The 16378-nt window shown below is 41.6% G+C and overlaps 1 protein-coding gene across 3 annotated transcripts in view; it reads left to right on the top strand.

Annotated features, from left to right (window-relative positions):
- Nucleotides 1-16378, top strand: part of sgsm1a (small G protein signaling modulator 1a) — a 36688-nt gene that overhangs the window by 17515 nt on the left and 2795 nt on the right. Inside the window, exons 4-25 of one of the 3 annotated variants that reach the window (XM_084945335.1) lie at nt 2609-2771; nt 3060-3212; nt 3303-3370; nt 4138-4283; nt 5959-6096; nt 6436-6560; nt 7431-7498; nt 7582-7745; nt 8139-8274; nt 8359-8502; nt 8995-9124; nt 9600-9664; nt 10227-10372; nt 10790-10918; nt 11004-11186; nt 11405-11470; nt 11695-12756; nt 12850-12974; nt 14597-14679; nt 14818-14927; nt 15038-15134; nt 15473-15640. In XM_084945335.1, coding sequence (XP_084801461.1) covers nt 2609-2771; nt 3060-3212; nt 3303-3370; nt 4138-4283; nt 5959-6096; nt 6436-6560; nt 7431-7498; nt 7582-7745; nt 8139-8274; nt 8359-8502; nt 8995-9124; nt 9600-9664; nt 10227-10372; nt 10790-10918; nt 11004-11186; nt 11405-11470; nt 11695-12756; nt 12850-12974; nt 14597-14679; nt 14818-14927; nt 15038-15134; nt 15473-15640 — 3669 coding nt within the window. Of the gene's footprint in view, nt 1-2608; nt 2772-3059; nt 3213-3302; nt 3371-4137; nt 4284-5958; nt 6097-6435; nt 6561-7430; nt 7499-7581; nt 7746-8138; nt 8275-8358; nt 8503-8994; nt 9125-9599; nt 9665-10226; nt 10373-10789; nt 10919-11003; nt 11187-11404; nt 11471-11694; nt 12757-12849; nt 12975-14596; nt 14680-14817; nt 14928-15037; nt 15135-15472; nt 15641-16378 lie in introns of those variants that run through there. The other 2 variants (XM_084945334.1, XR_014801778.1) reach the window with 2 other exon arrangements.

The raw sequence follows: 16378 nt of genomic DNA on the forward strand, positions 1-16378 counted from the left end.
AGACTCTCTCTCCCGTTCATTTGCTGAGATCCACAACACAAATGCCTTGGACGAAGTGTTGTTCAGCTGTGTCACTGCCAAGAGTCTCCTAATGCACTCAGTTGCCACAGATACAGGATGATTAGAGGCAATTTTCTGTATTAGCTGTTTTCACCATTAGGGACTGAATCCGTGCATGTGATGCTCATTTTCTTCACACTACATGATTTTTGTGATTGTAATTGCATTAAATAGTTCAGATAAAACTATTCACTTCACTAAAGAAGTTGAAATTCCAGTATTGAAAAAAGTGAGTAACAGGTTTCCCTTTTTCTAAAACTATGAGTACTTCTGCCACAGATGTTGGTTGTAATTTCAGAGGATTTAATTTAAGTGATGCTGCAGAGATTGTGACATAAGCTTGGTAGATCAGTAGTAACTTCCACAAAAGTGTAGAGGTTTTGTGGAAGTTTGGCATCGGAGACGACTTAGCTGAAATGGTGAAAGGGTAAAGGGCATGAAGTATATTTGGAGGCCTTTTAATATAGTCATGACATTCAGCGTGTTGCCCTTAGAAAGATGTGAGGGATAATTAGCAAAAAAATGTTCAGGGTGGGGAAAACTGAGCCTTTTAATGCCTGTGCTGGAATAAAATCTTGTAAACCAGATTTTAACAGTGACAGAGAAAGTCCATAAAAAGGGGTGGGGTGAAGGAAAGAGTGACAGTGTTTAGTGGGGTGAAGATGGTGGAAAGATAACGATCATGATGCCGATGATTCGGCGCTGGCCCTCCCTCCCTCTGCTCATCTCGCTCTCTCGTGAGTTGCCATGGCAACCCCAGCCTTCCCCCTGAACCCATGTGAACAGAGCTACGGGATTAGTCCTGAAAGAGAACTCAAATGTCAACACAGCTCCAGGCGCTGCCACGTAGACCTGAAAGGGAACGGGGGGTGTCTTATTCTTTGCCACGGTCAAGTGACTGTGCAAGTGTGTCCACATGCCTTTAACTTGTGGGCCGCTTACTGGGTAAACTGGAAGATTATCTGATGGTTTGGCATATTTAACAGTGTATTGTGACCAGGGAAACAGTTTAGCAAATGGTCATTCATCAAATAAGAAAACAAACAGGTCACATGACAGATGCTAGATCTCTACAGTGTAAATGCACTAAACATACATACATGTAGACTATACAAATACACAGTATTAACTTATTAAAGTAACTTCTATGTTGTGGAGTACAGCTTAGAAACTTGAGCTTTAGAACGGTCATCTTGGTTTTCTCCTTCGATATGTAAAACTAAAACAGAACAGAGAACCAATCACATGGTAGTAGCTCAGTGCATTTAGCCATGTAGAGATGACCTGCTGAAATTCAGATTGACCATCACAAGAAAGGTGATTGAAAGAAGATTGATAAGGTTGATGGTCTGATGAGTCGCTATTCCTGCTGTGGCATCCGGGTGGTAGGGGCAGAAAGTGGTATGAACAACGTGGAGACATGGATCCATCCTGCCTTGTATCAATGGTTCAGGCTAGTGGTGCTGTGAAGGTGTGGGGGATATATTTTCTCGGCACACTTTTGGCTCCCTTAGCATCAGCCAAGCGTTGTTTAATCACCACCAGTGAATATTGTTTCTGACCATGTCCATCCCTTTATGACCAAAGTGTGCCCATCATTTAATGGCTGCTCCCAGCAAGAAGACAAAGCTCGAATCACCTGAAAATGGTTGTTAAATAAGACGATGAGTTGTACTCAAATGGCCTCCACAGTCACCACATCTCAATAGCATAGTGCACATTTGAGATGTGGCGGATCGGGAGATTCACATCATAAATGTCCAATCCACTAGCCAGGTATAAAAATAAATGGCCAGTGACGATATTTCAGCTAACACAAACTTCATTAACAAGGGGGATCCACGAATGCCTGCTCATTATTTGCCAAGTAACATACAAAAGAACAATTTCACACCAAATTTGGAGCCCAAATTTAAGGTGTTGAAGGTACTGTTAGTGCAATTAACTGCGCAACAAGCCACATTATTTGTCAGCTAACTGCTAGGCTGAATGAGAATGAATGATAAAAGCTACCCATAAGATAATATTTTGTGTTACCAAACACATTTCTGGGTGATGTCAAAATTGCATTAGTCATTGCCGATCAAAGTCGTGGTAATATTTAATGCAGCTGTAGGTAAAGTTACTCTTATGTGAAAGCTTTAGGTGCAGAGTATACTGCCCACACATTTCTTGTTTTAAATGTCAGATATCCATCATAATCTGCCTGTGCGTCCATGTGACGTGTAAATAGAAAATTATGTAAAACAACTTAACATGTGAGCTTTCTTTTTATATTTTTACTGTCCCGGCTGATTTAAAAATGCTAACATAATATTTTCTGCTATTTAAAGTAAAATGAGTTTTGCTAACATAATAAAAAAATAACATTAAACTTAAAATTTTGTGCCACAGAAGCATTTTCTGCTTTACATTTTGCCCGTCTCTCTGTGGGGTTTGATGATTTTGTTGTTATGATGGATTCACGTGTCCTGTGTTGTTATGCTTTTCTGACATACCTTATTAATCAGTGCGCCCTAATAATGACATCGTGCTTTTGTACACACAGCTGCAGTGGAGGCGTGTGTCCTTCATGGGCTGAAGCGGCGAGCGGCAGGCTTTCTACGTAGCAACAAGATCGCGGCACTCTTCACCAAGGTGGGGAAAAGCTTTCCCCCAGCTGAGGAGCTGTGCAGGAAGGCCCAGGAGCTCGAGCAGATCATTGAGACAAAGTGCGAGACGCACACATCACAGCTCATATCACACATCACAGCAGACTTCAAAGCTTGCACCAAAGCCTGTTTGTTGTTCCAGCGAAAGCACTGAAAACAAATGACTGTCTCTCTGAAGGGCTGGGGTTTATTTTTATGATGAAAAGCTTCTAAATAATTCATGTTTATAGGCATTTTTATTCATGAGTTACTTATGCCACTGTATTTGTTTTATGCAGATGGGGTTTTGCTTCAGGAGTTTTAAAAACACGTCTACTTCCTAAGAATATAACTCTTTCCCTTCTGCAGACGAAGTCAAAGCTTGCAAAGTCAAGACAGCATTCGCAAGTTGCCCCGACTGCCCAGCCTCAGCCCGCCTGTAGTCAAGAACCTGTGGATACGGACGGCTCTTTTTGAAAAGGTGCTAGACAAGATCGTCCTCTACCTGGTGGAGAACAGCAGGTAATTTGAGATGGGAAACAGCATCTTGTCCAAATGGGTTACAAGATTTCTGTCTTCCCGCATAATTCCCCTTTCATATTTGTCTTTCAGTAAATACTACGAAAAAGAAGCTGTTCTCATGGACCCTGTAGATGGACCCATCCTCGCATCTCTGTTGGGTAATTATACCAACAGTAGTGGTTTAATATCATTTATGAAGATTTAAGATTATGACCTAGGGGAAAAGTAGGCAGAACAAGGACGTTATGTTATCCCGCCCTTTCTTACAAGACCATTTCTTATATTTACTCATTGTCCAAGCAAGGAAACTGTTCTTTGCTCTTTATGTTCTTTCAACTTGTCCTCGTGACCAAATGCTAAACTGCTGAGATGTTAACCTGTTGACATCTGCTGTGCAGCAACACAGGCATAGTCCCGCAGTTGTTTCCCACCAGTGAACAGTGAAAATTGTTTTCACTGGAGGCAGAAGTGCTCCCTGTCTCTTTCAATATGCTTGCATGCTTGTCCCCTTATCCCCAACCAAGAGAGTCAAAGTATCAATCTAAGGGGCCTTGAACTGAATAACAAGACAGGACAGCAGCAAAAAAAAATGTTTCTGCCATTTTATTTTTGTTTTATTACTTTTTTTCAGTTGATTTTTGCTTGACAGGTCCTAGACAATATACACTCTAGACAAGACGGCTTGCATTGAGGGATTGCAAGGACCTTCATACTTTCCAGTGATAGATTAATAAATAGATTAATAAATTCAGTTCAGTCTTTCCCAGCAACTTGAGTCTGTTAATCAACAGGATCAGCTTTCTGGGATTTCCTTACCTGGATGATTGGACATGCATAAAGTCACTCTTCTGTCTTTTATTTATTACACAACGTGTTTAATGCTTGATTTTCATAGAGATTGTTGCTTAACAAAACTGTTCAACAGTTGGACCTTGTGCATTGGAATACACAAAGATGAAGACAGCTGACCACTTCTGGACAGACCCGTCTGCTGACGAGTTAGTACAACGACATCGTATCCACGGTGGCCTCTGCAGGCAGGATTCTCCTACTAAGAGGCCCGCGCTGTGTGTAAGTGTTATTTGTTGTTTGTTATTTGTTGAGTCTCTGTGGACTATGATGTTTACAGATGACATTGTGATCCATGGTGAGAGTAGGGTTCAGGTGGAAGAGAGCTTGGAAAGGTGGAGGTATGCTCTGGAGAGAAGAACAATGAATGTCAGTAGAGGCGTGTGTGAGTGAGAGGGAGACAGTGAGAGGTGTAACAGTGAAGGTGGATGAGTTTAAATATCCAGGGTCAACCATCCAAAGCAACTGACAATGGACCAGAGAGGTGAAGAAGACAGTGGACAGAGGTGGAGTGGATGGAGACGAGTATCAGGAGTGATTTGTGACAAAAGTATGGTTTTCAGACGATAGCACTGACAACGTCAGGGGGCTGAGCTGAAGATGTTGAGATCCATCCTGGTCATGAGGACATCAGAGAGGTGAGCAGATTGAGCAGCTTAAAGACAAAGTTGAGAGCAAGGCTGAGATGGTGTTTACATGTGCAGAGGAGGAATGGTGGACAAACAGAAGTTGAATATCAAGCTTCCAGGCAGGAGGAAAACAGAAGATTTATGGATGGAGTGAACGAGGACATACAGAGGGATCATCTGACAGAGGAGGATGTTAGGGATAGGGGGAGATGGAGGCAGGTGAGCTGCTGTGGTGCCCCCTAAAGAAACCAGACAAAATATTGTCAGGGAGTTAGGCTGTTTATTGCGATGACTCAGATCAGTGAAATTCATAAATTTATTTGATTTTGGGAATAGTGGGTTTAAATGATCTCTATAATCAGTATTATGGATTATCTGTATGGCCTTTTTTTTTTTGCAGTATTGATAAGTATAGTTCCAGACCTCTGCACAGTAATACAAACATGCTAAAACCAGTGGAGAGTAGAGAACATGGAGTGGTTTGTGGTCCAGTTCACTCAGTACTGAAATGCTTCTTGAGCCTTTGTTATGTATATGTCATGTATGAGATTTCCAGGTGTTTTTATCCTCTATTGTCAATCCAAGGAACGTATTTTCATTAACTCTTTCCATTTCCACTCCATCTATAAGCGTCTGCACTTGTGTATTTCTTTTACAGCTCCCAAAGAACATAAATGTAAATTTTACTTAGATTTCATGGTCATTTGTTCCTGTCAAACCACATTTTCTGCTGCAAATTTCTAAAGTAAACATATCCAAAACAATAAAAGCTGTATTTTTCAGCAGATGTGAAAGCAGAGTTAGTTTCAGGCGTCTTTTGTTTTTTCTCTGCACATGTATAGTGTTCATTTATGCTGAGCTATGAGCTGATATTAGCTTCGGCAGACTTATCAGTTACGTTCCCTTCTGAGATGCTGTTTATCTGTCTGGAGGCCTCGCTAAGATTGCTGCAATGAGTGGAGCTCAGTGTGTCCCAGGAGAAAGAACAGAGTGTATTGCAGAGAATCACATTTATTTAGTTCCCAAGTTAAGAGCGAACCAGGTCAACTTGGCCTGTCCTGTACGCCGCGGTGCTTACGGATGCGTTTGTGTGCTCCAAGCAAAATCAGACTGGTTTTTGACATCGGGAACGACTGAAACTGCATTGGTGCACATGAATGAATAAATGTAAGTCATGAGTTTTTGATCTGATTTTATATATTGTGTGTGTGTGTGTGTGTGTGTGTGTGTGTGTGTGTGTGTGTGTGTGTGTGTGTGTGTGTGTCTAGATCCAGAAGCGGCACTCCAGCAGCAGCATGGATGAGCGCCCCTCCCCCTCACCATCAGCTCGTGAATATGTGGAGTCGCTGCATCAGAACAACAGGGCGACACTACTGTTTGGCAAGAACAACGTGCTCGTACAACCGGTAACCGTCTCGGTCCACTTCAGCATTTATATAGCTGTGAGATAAAATCTTTAAAACCTGACGTATATCCTGTTACATTGAAGTCCTGGATAAAAGCTGCTCTACGTATTATGTTGTCATCAAAGCGCTCTAGCAGATTTTTTCTCACATCACTGTGATATAATGTGAATGCACACATCTTCACTTCCTTCTTTTTTTGTCTTTTTCACACAAAACTAATAAATGCTTTGCTTTTATGTGTTATCAGGGTAAACCGTGGATAAAATTTGCATTATTTATTACATTTATTTATTATTACCTACAAACATAACCTCAGTTGAATCCCTGTGGCTCTTTCAGAGGGACGATATGGAGGCTATTCCAGGTTACCTGTCTCTGCACCAGACTGCTGAACTCATGACACTAAAGTGGACGCCCAATCAGCTCATGAACGGCTCTGTGGGAGACTTGGAGTATGAACGCAGGTGCAAATTTACCTATCTGTAAAAATAACTCTGAATCATTATGTAAAATGTTGGAAATACTTTTATAATACCAACTTCTATCGTGACACATACTTTAATATGTCATTATAATTATTTTAACTATAGTAACTATTATAAAAAAAGCAATAATTTTGTATAGGTGTAGTTAAATTATAGATCTGTTTATAAAACCATATATATTAAAATAACATGAATCTGTGTATTAGACAGGCATATTTATTTATAGCATATATCTGTATTAGATTGTGAACAGATATATAAGATGAGCTGGGTAGGAATTAATACTCCTTTTCAAAGAGGAAATGTTCAACATTTGGTTTTGTTTCTTTTCTCGTGTGAAGAGGATAACTTTCAATGACTTCATGTTTATTTGTTCTTTATGTGTATTAAAACTTGTTACTTATATATTTAAAAAAAGATTTGATTGATTGATCTTAGCATGTAAATTGCCTCCACACAGACGTGTAAGCAGCACATTATTTCTTCTCCGCTGTGTTGTTTGTCTAACACTCGGCTGTTACTGAATAATGCAGTGTGTTTGTGCGCTGCTCAAGGGCTCACTGAATAAATGGTGCTGATCTGATGAGGCTGATATTCACACACCAGCATCCAGCAGATGGTTTATTGACTGAGACACTGTAAAAGACACCTGTCGAACTCGTAAATCATGTCATACCTGTGAGGTGTTTTCTCTCTCCAAATGAATTGATTGTTCCAACTACTTTTTTCTGGCAGCTGTAAAATAATTGATTTACATAAATATTTACAATTGGTTTGTGTGTCGCTGTTATCTAGTATCCAGTGGTTAGACTAGTCTGGGTCACAGCATTTTGTCTCCATATTTTTCAGCGTTTACTGGGACTATGCCATGACAATCCCTCTAGAGGAGATAGTTTATTTGCATTGTCATCAGCAAGGTGGGTGAAATTGTATCACTAGTGTAACTCTGGGTTTGCAGGTTATTACTGTTGATCTGTTACATCTGCTGTTTACCTCGTAGTGGACAGTGGGGGGACGGCAGTGCTGGTCAGTCAAGACGGGATCCAAAGACCTCCACTTCGCTTCCCCAAAGGAGGTCATTTGCTCCAGTTCCTCTCCTGCCTTGAGAATGGCCTCCTTCCCCACGGCCAGCTTGATCCTCCACTCTGGTCGCAGAGGGGAAAGGTCAGCACGGAGGGCTCTCCCACAGCACGCATCATTTATTCTAGTGTTCTTCCACACAAAAGAGCTAAAGTGTGCTTCAGTCTCCTCTGATCAATAAATCAATAAAGAAAAGACATCTGGATTTGAAAGAAATGGATGCACAGCCTCTTTAAAGCATTGTGTGGAGAGATACTGGTGAAGGAGTGTGGATTAGTGTCTGCTTAGACCTTGAATGGCTTTGTTAATGTTTCTTTAACTGAACTGAATAAAGAGAACCACCCACGCATGTTCAGCCACTATTAATAGGCTTAATCATACAGACACTAAACAGGTTCATCTTCAAAGGGGTGGCTTTTCTGGGCTTTAGCGGTTCAGCGTATTTGTCATTGCCATTAGTTATTTTTCTTGTTGCAGGGAAAGGTGTTTCCTAAGCTACGAAAGAGGGTTCCTCAGGGATCTGGATCCTCAGACTCGGTCTCCGATAAGGAGGAGGACGAGGCCACGGACTATGTCTTCCGAATCCTCTTTCCAAACAGTCAGTCAGAGTTTGGTGAGTCACCAGACATAAGCAGGGCCCAGGGGCTTCTCCCTGCTGTTGCATTTTGATAAAAATGTTGCCGATTGTTTGTTACAGTGACTGTAACTCATCCTCCCCATCTGACTTCATCCCTGTCCTTCCAACCGATTGGAAAGTGCCCTACCAAAACAGGGACCCTGGTCGTACCCAGGCAGTCCTGCAGCTGTCCTGAAGAATCCCCCTCACTCACAGGAAGCAGCTGTAACACTGTCACACTTTGGCTCGTCTGTCCATCTGTCAGCTTTGCCTTGCTTTAATTCCTTGCGTCTAATATCCTCCTGCCCTGTCCTGTGCCTCAGGAAATGTTTATTGGTGTGCCGTGTCAATAAAGCCACAATGCTTCACACCTCTTTTACTGCACCACGACACAATAGCCTTTAATCAGGCGAACAGTGGACAACTAATCAAACATGGCAACCGAATTGAGAAAGGCGTTTGCTTAATTTAACTTCCTCCCTATATTAATGTAATCAAACACGATGGCTTCATTCTTCACGATTATCATAGTATCGTAAATGCTTCTGTTTGTGCGCCTTTTCTTTGCTCTTACAGGAATCGAGCATAAGCAGGTCACTAGTGATCAGCATAATTGTGTTTCAGCAAAAATAGTGCAAATATAACTGTTCTCGAAAGCCTCGGCAGTATGCTGCTCTAAAGTGATTATGATGGCGCGTGTTTGTGTGCGTGCTGCAGTGACTCCTCCAGATCTGATGGATCCGGGAGCTAAGATGTGGCATCCCACTCTCAGGAAGTCCTCGTGTTCCTCCTGCTCTCAGGGGAGCTTCTCTGAAGCGGCGACACCCAAGGGGTGCAACCATGAGAGGTGAGAGATAAAACACGCCCCAAGATAGACAGAGCTGTGTTACGACCGGGGAACTGTGAAGCTCCTGAAGGCTGCTGTGATTCACCTGACGCACCTGACAACCTCTGCAATACAGAGGAAACTGGGGATGGAAGCAAGATACAAGAACCCAGCAATTACCCAGAAGACAATTGTGTGACATTTACCTCAGTGAAATGAGAACGTGTTGGGAGAATTGGTGATAAGCTGTGCAGATAAAATGGTAGAGAGCTGTGGAAAGAAGACAGGCTGCTGGCTAATTTGTTCTATATGGCAGCATAACAGTTTATCATTTTATAAAAGGTCAGCCCCGACACAGTAATGAACTCTACATTAGATAGAGGATATCATATATACAAGAGAATATGAATTACCTGCACTTAATAATTGGTCTAATGATAGTGTATAGCTGTCTGTGTTTTCTCTGCATACTAATGTGTGCTGTGTCTTTCTGCAGGACTCCTCTGAAGCTGCTATGTGACAACATGAAGTATCAGATCATCTCCAGGGCATTTTATGGCTGTATGTAAATGCTTAATGCTGCAGTCACACTAGGGAAAAAGATGGTTGCATGACGATGTTGACTTCATTTTTTTCACATCTTTTGTGGGCAAATTTTGTGTTCGGTATGTCTATACATTACACAACAGGTTTGGATCTTACAATTCTGAATTTCATGTCGCTTTTTTGCATCGCACTCAGTGCGTAATGACCTTCACTCATAAATCAGCAGAAATCACAAATTCATATGAGAAAACTACTCACTGAATCAGACTACGATTGTTAGGACACAGCTTGCCTCCTACGCAGTGACCTGTGCAATCACTTTGCAATTAAAAGCTGCAAGCTCAACCTCTGGGCATCGCCGCAAGTCTTTGCAGCCGGTCACTAACAGCAAAGAAATTAAATGCGTTCACCGGTCAACCACTGATTGTTCCTCATCACAGCGAGGTTGCCGTCCTATTTTTACTCCAGTGTGACTGAGCCGTAGTGTATACCCTGAAAAATCCCTTCACATTCAATTTGAAAACGTATTTTATGGCGTGCTTTAGCTTCTTCAATAACAAACTGCATTGTCAACCAGGGCTGGCATACTGCCGTCACCTTTCTACAGTGCGTACGCACCTCTCAGCTCTCGTAAATCACACCATTGTGGCGCCCGACGTGCCCTGTGCCGCCTCCGGAGGCCTCACCGCAGACGTGTGGCAGACTTTCCTCAAAGACTGCACAGTAAGCACCTCTGACATCCCTTTACTGCAACACAAACTTAATATTACCTTTTTTCTGTTCACACACACAAGCAGCATCCCCCATCACTCAGTCAGTCTTCATATTAATATCAATCCTCTCCTAAGAAGTGGTTCACACTATTAGTCTCTCGACAGTGTGCATGACAGGCGACTAATGGCTCTATAAATCTCAAACTTATTTTTAACATCTGTTATATTTGCTGGAGTCAAAGAGAGTCTGAATTAAAAATAAAAGAATAGTTTATTAGCCAAGCACTGCAAACTGGATAGTTCTTAATAAACCAGTTGACACTGAAGTAACTATTTCAGCACCAGCAGCCTGTGGCCTCTGTTGTTTTGAAGCAGTGATGAACTATTTACATATGCAGTTAATCAACTGCCTGTCTTGTTTCTTTAGGCCTACAAGGAGCAGGAGCTGCTGCGCCTGGTGTACTTTGGTGGTGTGGACCCATCACTGAGGAAAGAGGTGTGGCCTTTTCTGCTGGGTCATTACCAGTTTGGTATGTCAGAGGCTGAGAGAAAGGAGGTTTGTAGTTTCTATGCTTATGGTTTTGAACCAGAAGCCTTTTCCACCTAAACGCTGATCCTTCATCCTTTACTTTTTCATGCAGGTGGATGATCAGGTCAGAGTGTGCTACCAGCAGACCATGGGGGAGTGGCTCAGCTGTGAGGAGATTGTCCGCCAGCGAGAGAAGGAGCAGCACGCTGCGGCTTTGGCGAAGTGCTCCTCAGGTGCAAGCATGGACAGTTACAGTCAGAAGATGAAGCATCACGATTCAACTGTGAGCAATGAGGTAAAACAGCAACGCGTACACATGCAGACTCAAAGGAAAAACACAGTAACCTTCAGTGTAGACCAGTGTATGTTGTGACCCAAACTAGTAATTCATCCAGGTACAATGACAGAGAAGATGGAGAATTAAACATTAATGCCAGTTCTACACTTTTGGAGCTTGAATTGTGCTTTTTTATACTCTTTTTCCCACACATGCCTTTTATTCTCCGATCACAGTCCTCCCAGAGCTCAGACAGGCAGAGTTTGGCTCGCCTGCAGAGTGATTCCAGCAGCAGCACACAGGTATCACAAACTCAGCAATATTTGGATGTCAAATTAGTCTTTTGGTCTTTTAAAGATGGTGAAGATAATGTTGCATTTCTATCATCCATTTCTGTCGCTCTGTCCGTTTGATCTCAGCATTTTGAACCAAAACTCCTCACTGCTACCTTCTCTCCTGCTAGTTCTTTACATCCTTCCAACCCTTCCCCTGGAGTAGCCTGCTTCCCTTTGGCTTGTTCTTTCAGGTGTTTGAGTCTGTAGAGGAGGTGGACCAGATTGAGATGGAGCCCAAGAATGGAGAAACCAAACAGGTGCCAAAGCTGCCCAATGGAGCTCTGCAGAACGGGACGAGCTCTCCTGACTCTGGACATCCTTCCTCTCGCAACTTCTCCATCACCTCTGGCCTGTCGGACGGCTCCTTCAGCACAGAGGACAGCGCTGCACAAGATACAACCCCGAGACCTGCAGCTGTCCCTCAGGCGTCACAGAGCTCTGTCAAGCCTGCAGGAGGAGAGAGCGAAGGTCAGTCAATTGAAAAGGATGGCCAGGTGCAAGGTGAAGTGAAGGACAAAAGGGTGGAGAAAGAGAAAGCCTCCGATGTGACCAAAACTTCAAAACATGCTGCAGAAACAGGTGATAAAATAGACACGAAAAAGACAAGTTTAAAGCCTGAAATGAAAGATAATATCGAGGAGTCACAAGCTGTTAAAGCAGCTGGGACAAAGCTTGAAGATAAAAGCCTCGATAGGAACATTAAAGGTAACCAATCTTTAGAGACACTAGAAGCGGCAAAAGCATTGAAACCCGAAGAAGCGAATGTGGAAAAGATGGAGGAAGTGGACGAATCAAAGACGAGTAAAGAGGTTTTAGTGACAGGAGGGAAAGAGAAAATATTCAAAGGTCCCGGGGCTCCTGAAATGGAAAATCTCACTCTCTCAGCAGACACCAGAGTGGTGAAAGCAAGAGAAGCCTACAGTGCCACTCAGAAAGATGAGCCTCACATCATGACTGAGTCAGATGAGTCTCCCTCAGCTATAGAAATGGAGGAGATCCCCAAAGCCAAAGTTTCCATGGTGCCTTGGAGCAGGAAAGGACATTGTGAAACCTCGTCTTCCTCTGAGAACTCGCCCCCTCACGTAGAGCTCAGGCAGAAGGAGGAACAAAGAAAGCTCAGTCCAGAGGGCACAGAGTCCAACCTGTCGGAGCCGGAGATGGAGAGCCTTTACCCTCCCTTTGACTCTCTGGCTGCATCTGAAAACACAAAGAACCAAGTGACCTCTCAAGTGTCAACTGGGAGTCCTTTCTCTGTATGATAATATCATATGAAATTAATTTACATTAAATAAACTCAAATGACCGTAACTATGTTTTAAACATAAGTATCATTTCATCTATTTCAGCAAGAACTTTTGGACCTGTATACACTGAATCTGCACCGCATTGAAAAGGACGTCCAGCGCTGTGATAGAAACTACTGGTACTTTACTCCTGCCAACCTGGAGAAACTACGCAACATCATGTGCAGGTAAAACACTGAGAGCAACACTCAAGGGTAATAAAAGGAAAATGGAAAGGAAACGTGAGTTTCTCGTCATTATTGGCTGTTAAGATTTGACAAAATCTTGAAAAAAGTGATGTCATTAGTTAAGCATTTTACTCCTGAAGAGAGCTCTTACGGTGAAAAAGATATAGAAGAAGAGTGGAGGATTTGTCTCTGTTTAGGCTTAAATAAACTACATAAATGCTCTATAAACGTCATATATAACTGTGATCATATTTAAACGCCGTGAAAAGATGAACACCAATAAGACAAAGCAGCGGGCAATTCTTTTTTTCAAGAGCTGAATGACTCACTCAGATTCAATTGAGAGCTTCCTTTGTCAATTTTCCGACACAATAACACTACGAAGCCAGGAATACAAGTGATCACAACACTAAGATGTAACCCAAGGAAAGAAAATCCAACAGTGCAGCAGAAATGACTTTGATCTGAAATGTTTTTATAGCCAGTTGAGCTAACAGGCTACACATTCTTTCTCCCTCCAGTTGCATTTTCTAGTTTTTATGTCTGCTTCTATTGTACATGCCTAACTTTTTTTTTCTTTCTTGTAACTAGTTGAAAATAAGAAAACACACAAAAAAGATGTTTTCTTAAACAGCAGATTACATCTTTATTTTCTTTATGCCTTCACTCACGATGAGCCACTCATCTACACCTTTCTAAGCCCTTCTTATACAAAATATATATATTTACAGTTTTAGCAGCCCTAATTACAAAGAATAACACGTTTTGGAGGAAGAACATACAGTACTGTGCGAAAGTCTTGAGTCACACATCATTTCTTTATATTTTGCTCCAAAGAAGCCAGAACTTTTTTTTGAGCAACAGTTAAATATTTTTGTGTTTTGGGGGGTTTTTTTCTATTTTTTTTTTTTATTTTTTCTTTACTCGTTAAGATCCTTAACACTAACCTAATATCAATCAATATATGCAGAGGAGGTCAGGAGAGAGGTAGAACAGTGAGTGTCTACAGCCTTCTGTAAAACAAGGTAGAAGGGCTTTTCATAGTTGGGCCAGTGGTGCTGGAATTATGAAATTATGAAAAACTGATGGAATCATGAACACAGAAAAGTACCATCAGTTTGTAATTCACCAAAAAAATACCAACTGGAAAGTATTTGATTTGCAGTGGCTTCATTTTTCATCATGACAGTGATCCGAAGCATACTGAATATGAGCATACTGAAAACAGAATAAAAGGCAGCAAACATCCAAAGAAAAGCTTGAATGTCTTCTAAGAAGCCTGGAGAACTATTCCTGAAAACTACTTTAAAAATTACAACACAGGTTGCCTAAGAGAGTTCAGGCTATGCTGAAGAATAACGCTGTCCAGCAAGCTTGTAAGAACTGTGCAAACCCTGTTTTTACTCCATATGCTGTATTTCCACATTTCAATAAATCTCCACCTTTTCCCCAATTTCCGAGAAAAATATATGATCAAGTCTTTTGCAGAGTAGTTGTCCTAAAAACGGTGATTATTATATGTTACAACTTGAGTGTGGAAACAGCTGTTGACATTAGTGCAGCTCAGAGAGAAAAGCAGCCAAGTGGAGTCAAGTTCACTTCTCTTGGTTGTATATTTACAGCTATATCTGGAGGCACCTTGACATCGGTTATGTGCAGGGAATGTGCGACCTGCTGGCTCCACTTCTAGTCATTCTGGATGATGGTGAGTCAACACACTGACTCACTATTTATTTTACCTCCTCTTTGACACTTGGTGTATTTTTACAGTATTTGATGTAACAGCAGAGAAGAGTTTGCCCACTCGATTTTTCACTCCCACTTCCTCTCTCTGTCCTGTCAGAGGCCATGGCTTTCAGCTGTTTCACTGAACTCATGAAGAGAATGAATCAAAACTTTCCACACGGAGGAGCTATGGACACTCACTTTGCAAACATGCGCTCACTAATCCAGGTCACACAGCATCTACAAACCCCCATTTCTTCTTCACGTTTTTCTCACACAATTGCTGTCTTAATTTTATTTATAATTATTTAATTTACTTTGACCGTCTCTCGGTATAGATCCTGGATTGTGAGCTGTTTGAGCTAATGCACCAGAATGGAGACTACACCCACTTCTATTTCTGCTACCGCTGGTTTCTCCTAGACTTCAAGCGAGGTAAAGTGACAGCATAGCCTGACACAGTTTGCACCAATTAGAGAAGATTCCTCTCTTTAAACCTTGCTTGTGGATAAAATACCAAACAATCTGCCAGCTTGTTAGCAGCAGGTTCAGCTGGAGGAGATTTTGCATGAATGATCGTTAAATGTTCTGGATTTACGATTCACAGTACTTTAGAATGAGGGTTTGCCATAGTTTAGCCGTACTTTCTATTATCGTATTTGCTGTATCTGCATCGTCTCCTCTATCCACTGAAAGCTCCACGAACTCACCTCCCACCCAAACCTCCGAACGCCGCTGCAGTTCAGCTTTTGTTTGGGCGCTTTGTCTTGCAGAGCTGGTCTATGATGACGTGTTTGCAGTCTGGGAAACCATCTGGGCAGCAAAGCATGTCTCTTCCAGTCACTTTGTCCTCTTCATTGCACTGGCGCTGGTGGAGGTGTACAGGGACATCATCCTGGAGAATAACATGGACTTCACTGACATCATTAAGTTCTTCAACGGTAAAGCCTTGAAGCTGAAGTTCACATATACATTACTGTGCAAGACTATTTGGCACAATAAAACAAGAACAAGTTTCAAAACCAACATTAATCTAGTAACTATCTGGTTTAATGAGGTTTTATATTAACATTATGCTACTCTGATTACATTACTCTGTTTTGCCTTGTTCTAATACTGCAGATAGATTTTTTTTTTTTATCCTCCAGACAGTGAAACTTCCATTTCTGTCAGTGTAAAGACATTAAATTAAACATTTAATCCCTGAGATGTCTTAATATATGAAAAAGAACTCCAATTTCAACATTTAGTGTTTCTACATGATAAATGTGTAAAATTACAGAAAAGCCTCCAGTAGCTTATTTCCCAGCCTGTCCTATAATTATGAAATATAAAGTTTTTATTGTCATCAGCCCGTCGGGCACGCAGTCATTGCAGTCTGGACATCCAACTCTCTGAACTCAATAACTCCAAGCATCGTTGGATTTTCAAATTGGTACAATAGCCATACCTTGCATTTCATAAAAATCAAGGAGTAGAAAATTTATGCCTTCCTTCACATTTTCCAGAACCGTCCAGTCGACCAAATTTAAGTCTTTGCTGGGCCAATTCTGGCCCTCTAGCCTTATGTTTGATATTTTACTTATTAAAGTTAATCTATTTGTTATTGTATTACTATTCAGCCTGTATACTACAGCAGATTAATTTTAGCTCTGTATCTTAAAGACACTGAAGAAGCA

The sequence above is a fragment of the Perissodus microlepis genome, chromosome 12 (genome assembly GCF_051167445.1).
Source record: "Perissodus microlepis isolate ML-2025 ecotype Zambia chromosome 12, ASM5116744v1, whole genome shotgun sequence".
In the NCBI taxonomy this organism is placed as follows: domain Eukaryota; kingdom Metazoa; phylum Chordata; class Actinopteri; order Cichliformes; family Cichlidae; genus Perissodus; species Perissodus microlepis.